The 5,718-nt window shown below is 42.6% G+C and overlaps 1 protein-coding gene across 1 annotated transcript in view; it reads right to left on the bottom strand.

The window, feature by feature from the left end:
* The window catches only part of CHN2 (chimerin 2), a 127,812-nt gene that overhangs the window by 11,779 nt on the left and 110,315 nt on the right, over positions 1-5,718 (bottom strand). The window contains exon 8 of the mRNA XM_077304199.1: positions 1,587-1,671. Within this exon, the coding sequence (XP_077160314.1) occupies positions 1,587-1,671 (85 nt within the window). The remainder of the gene's footprint in view (positions 1-1,586; positions 1,672-5,718) is intronic.

Here is a 5,718-nt window from a genome sequence, read left to right as displayed (position 1 = left end):
GTTTGTACAATGTGGTCTTCTATATCTACCTCCCTCCCCCTTTTATTTATGAAGGTACATACCAAGGCAGCAAGAACACTTTAAGCCAGTGTATTTTTAAAAGCATATATTACTTGGTAGCATTCAAAAGTAAAAATATGCACAAACTCAGCTCTTCCCTTCCTGTACAAAGAATCCCAGTCAAAAATTGACTCTGCTCATCCATGCCACATGAATGTAGATGTGTGGAGTAATCAGAGTTAATTTTCCCTTGATTAACCCTCACACCTGTATTTGCACATCATGGATAACTGAAGTGATTTTTAACTGTGCAAGAAAGGGAAGAGTAAGGCACACACCTGAGGGCCAGTTTGGTGTAGTGGTTAGGAGTGCATACGTCTAATCTGGCATGCTGGGTTCGATTCTGCACTCTCCCACATGCAGCCAGCTGGGTGACCTTGGGCTTGCCACAGCACAGATAAAACTGTTCTGTGATATCAGGGCTTTCTCAGCCTCACCCACCTCACAGGGTGTCTGTTGTGGGGAGAGGAAAGGGAAGGAGATTGTAAGCCACTTTGAGCCTCCTTCGGGTAGAGAAAAGTGGCATATAAGAACCAACTTCTTCTTCAACTGAAGGTAAACCACAGACCCACCTTCCAAAGTAGCCATTTTCTTCAGATGCATTGATCTCTTTCTGTCATGAAAGCCCTGTGGCAGGTTAAATTGCAGTTGAGCCTCCTGCATTGTTTCCCACATTTCCTTGCTCCCTACTGCTATTTTCCAGGGTACGTCTGAGTGTGTAAATCTCCTAAGGCCTAATGTGAAGCTGTTAGTGATACCTTTTCTGAAACCCAGCTTTCTGCAACACCTCATTGTGATGCTGCTGCAACCCTCTGTGGCTGTTTCCTGTGGCATCGGGACTTCCGCTCACCTTTTATACCCAACGCGTCCACCAAGTGTGCTGAGAGAACAAAATGCTGCTCCTTACCCCCAATCGCTGTCCTTGGAAACTGGGTGTGCCAAATTTGAACCAACTGAACTTTCATCTGCCACGGAAAACATGTCAGACTTCTCTTAAAGCAATAAGAAAGGCCAGACTTTTTTTCTTTTTTGGCACAGTTGGCAAACCTATCAGCAAGGGGTATGCTACGTTTATTGCCAAAAGTCAAAGTACACGACCATAAAAAGAAAATCAGCGCTGGCAAGAAACAGGATTCAGATTAGCTCTGGCATTGTTGAGCTACTGATTCATTTGATGGAGTTCAGTGTTCTTTTCATGCCAGTTGTTCTCAAAATGAAGCTTGCCTTCCCATAGCGGAAGGCAGCATGTTCTGCGCCTAATCCCAGTCATAACCTAGCCAAGCGGTCATAAAAATAAATAGAAGTCACTTCATTTTCAGTAAAACGCCCATCTTTTTTTTTTTTTTTTGGCCACTTGAAACCAGGGACCTCTCATGCTACCCAGTTATTATGTACAAAATGTTTTAACAATGTTTTGCTTCTTTAGAGGGCCTTTAAAGCCTATCACGTCCTGCTAAATCATCATCAAAGAGATTTATGTTATTTCTCAAGCAAAAGAATTGGGCCAGTATGGCATTTAGGATTACCTGAACACCTGACTCCCTGAGCAATGAGTCCCCACATGAAGTTGGCACAGTATTCACACCAGTGTGGGCCTCGGAATGTGTGGACCTGCAATAAAGAAGGGGGGGGAGAAAAACCCTTCAGGATCATCAGGAGGCAGATGGCTTGGCAGATGGAACAAGGAGAAAGAGATAAAGAACAAAGGCTCGGTTCAGAGAAAGTCTTCCTCATGCACAGCCAGGCATATCCCAAAAGCTGAGGCTAGTAAGCCCAGAAAAAAGAGAAAACTAAATTGGAACTTGTGCTTCTTTTCATTTCACAGGGGACAAATCAAATAGAACCAAGTTATACTCCAAGTCACTGAAATAAATCGGATAAATTTTATCCTTAATGAGCTTCTTATTTTACATATGCTGGGTAACTGCATAATGAAAGTGTCACTGGCTTTCATTTGATACTGAAAACATAATGCATAAATAGATCCAATGCCTTTTGGTGGAATGCAGAGCCAGTTTACATATCACGAAAGGCCATGTCTGTACATGGTGTTGGCTGAGAAGGTAGTGAGGCCAGGGCTGGTTCCTGGGTTTTGTGGAGGAGGCCCTTCTTGCACCCCTGGTCCTATGTCCTGCCCTCTATCTCCTGCTAGCTTGTGAATCCTCCCACTATCAGCGCTCCCTGCTGCATGCACAACCCACACACCATTCCCCCAGTGGAATGTGCAGACAGGAGCAATTGGTGGCATGAAGGTGGAGCATGTGGGTGGCAAAATGGTGCAGGCAGGCAGCAGGTCAGGCATGACGCTTGGAGGCATCAGTAATGGGCTGCACCAGGAGATATGGGTTTTGGCAGCTGCTCTATCTTAGGGGATGCTGATGCCAGCCCTGGGTGTGGCAGGCACTTACGCATATCAGCTCCCACCTGGTTTAGTTAGCTTATCTTATCTTGGATACTTGGGGTGCGATGGAGGGTATCTGGTAGACTGTAGCACTTCAGGGTGTGTGTTCGGACTTGGAATACTGTTTTAAAAATGATTTTCCATATAATAGCATTCCAAATTAAAATGTTTAGGGTTTCTGAGATAGAGTATTCCCTCCTCCTATTGCACAAGTTTTCTATGGAGAGTTTGTTTTGTAACAAGCATTCAACAAGCAACTCCATCAGCTGCATTTGACCCCCCCAGAATTCAACTGCTTCGGTCTTACACAAATCTGCTGCTTGGTTGAATCCAACCAACTGTCCTCATTCTGTGACTGGCTAAATTATACACTGGTCTTTACTTTCATATAATGGTCATGGTCCAGAGCCTCTGTCATGCCCCATTCGATGAGCACTTCCAGTCTCTTTGGTGAGACCAATATCCAGATAATCCCTGCTGTACCATCTCATAGAACAGAACTGGCAGGCTCTGTCCGGAGGACTTTGAATGACAACCACTATCTGTTTTGGATTGTGGTACCAGGCTACAGGCAGGACTGAAAAGTCTTTTAGTGACAGAAACAAGCCACCCATTGAATGTAGAAAACCCCTTTGATACACTACATTGAAGGCAAAACAAAAGAGTAGAATCCTGAAACCTTTATCAGAAGGCTAGAAAAAGATAATTTCCTCATGGTCTCTTAAGATTGTAATTCTAAAACACTTTCCTGAAAATAAGTCACACCGAATACAATGGAATTTACTCCTGAGCATTACTCTTGAATCGAGTTTATTTCTTGATGCTGAGCTCAGCACGCAGGGCTGCTAATGAAACTGGATTTTTGTTCTAGGCACAATATTTGGGGAAAATCTGAAGCAGAGCCAACCGATATTTATGAAAATATGTTGACACATTTTGAGTCTTGTGAATTCCACATATACAGATTAATTTGCCAATTATGGCTTGGATACTTCCTGGCGCTTAGGGGCTGGTGTATAAAGAAAGAATCTGAGAGGGGAGGGAGCTAAGTGGTGATGCGATACCATAGACCTGCAATACCACCTGCCAACGCTACCATTGACTTTGGGGCAGGGGTAGTCAAGCTGCGGCCCTCCAGATGTCCATGGACTACAATTCCCATGAGCCCCTGCCAGCGAATGCTGGCAGGGGCTCATGGGAATTGTAGTCCGTGGACATCTGAAGGGCTGCAGTTTGACTACCCCAGCTTTAGGGGGAAAGTTCTCTGTAGGCTAGAGACCAGCTGTATCACCTGGAGGACTCCACTTCTGGTTTAGCAACCCCAGTGAGAAAACATAACTCTCGTTTTAAAAAGTTTACATGCCCAGAGACCAAGCCTGTCTTGGCATGAAAATTATTTTCTTCAAGGTTTGAAACACTTCGAGACTCTTTCATAATTATGGAGTTGTAATGTATTTTGTTTAAAATGTGTTTGCATGTGTAAGTGTTCTTACATTGGTATCAGTCCTAGGTTACATTAGAACAATATTTGTCCACACAGTTTGAGTACTGAATTAGTCCTAGTAAAGCACAATTATGACGTGACTGTTGTAGGAGCTTTCCTGGAACTACCCCCCCACCACCACTAGCACACACACTACGATCACTAAGAGTCAAGGGGATTATTGTAATCTTGACTCAAAGGGAATAATCAGAGGCTTGTGTATACATTCCAGGCAATGGTTGGGCAAGTATCCGATTTTTGTATGTTTGAATCAGCAACAGGCACGGGCAAACTATTTCTGTTTCCTGACCTGCCCCAAGTTAAATAAGTAAACTTGTTTTATACAGACCACAAAATTTAAACAGATCCTTATTCAAGGGGGGAAAAACCCACAGTACGTGTCATTTTCCTACAAATCTCAGTATAAGCCACGGTGATGGACGTGTGATGAAGAGAGATGCATTGTCTCTTGTGCAGAGTGTAAGGCTGGCATTGATGAAGTCAGTAATCTGGAGGTCTTCTGAAATGTAGAACATGAGCAGGATGTGAAAATATGTGCACATCAATCATGCAGAGTTATTTCAGTCCGCTGAGGTCAATAAGCAGCTTGCCAGCCTCCAGGAAATGCCTGGAGATCTCCTGGAATTGCAGTTTATCTCTGGGTGACAGACATCACCTGGATAAAATGGCTGCTTTGGAGATCTCTGATACCAATCTGGAATGCCTTGGAGGTTTTCTCTGTGGTCTGGGTATGCAAAAGGGTGGGCCTATTCAACCCTTGTTGACTTATCTGAAGCCTGTCAGATTTTTTTCAATATTAATAAACCTATCAGATACCTCTTTACCATGTTGTTGTCACAACATGACAACATGAAGACCAAAACAGTGGATACACTAAAAATAAAGAGCAGGTAATCCATTGGATACTTACCTAATAACTATATTAGAAAAGTTATGGGGGGAGCAGAATGTAAGAATAACCACAGATGGCATGTTTTCTTTGAGGTGAGCTGTGGACATACTTGATGAAACACGGCTTATTGCATCATTTACAAGAGAAGACTAGGAAAGACTGCCAAACTCTGAAAGGTTTAACCCTGGGAGGCTCTTTTGCTTGGAATGTGATTTTTTTTTAGCCTCTCATACTTTTCTCTCTCTTCTTTACTTTTATTCCTTGTTTACTGGAAGATCACCTCTCAGTGATCTTCTCTACACCATTTGCATCATGGAACCCTATTAGCCATTCCAACTATTATTTATTAACTATTATTAATCTACTAACTATAATCACTCACTTGGATTACCTTTACTACCTGTAATAATCCAACTTCAAGGCTCATTATGAATTACCTCTGAAGGAAAGGTTATGGCATATTTTTAATAAGTCATTCAAATTTGGGATGAGTGCTACTACCAGTTTATCAAGTGCAAAAATCCAGTTGTACATGCACCAAGGTCTACCACCCCTCACAATGTGCACACTAAGATCTCCTACCCCTCCATGAGTTTCATGACATAGGGTGGTTAAGTAATCATCATCATCATTTCTATATCCCTCAAAAGATACCAAATGGAGCGGTACATGCTTTCTTTTGCACATGCAATTGACCTTTTCCAACTCTCTAAATGGCTTCCCTGTTTATCTGTAGACAAAGGTGTTTAACCTAATGTTGATAATAGCAGTACGTGAATGCTCTCAGTGTTAATATCTACTCTCCATTTTTAGTTGAAAATGGAACTGTAATATTTAGTTGATATTCAGAGAGGACTCATA

This window comes from Paroedura picta, chromosome 11, assembly GCF_049243985.1.
Source record: "Paroedura picta isolate Pp20150507F chromosome 11, Ppicta_v3.0, whole genome shotgun sequence".
NCBI classification, from domain to species: Eukaryota; Metazoa; Chordata; class Lepidosauria; order Squamata; family Gekkonidae; genus Paroedura; species Paroedura picta.
Note: the sequence above shows the minus strand (reverse complement) of the source record. Positions and strands in the feature narration are given on the sequence as shown.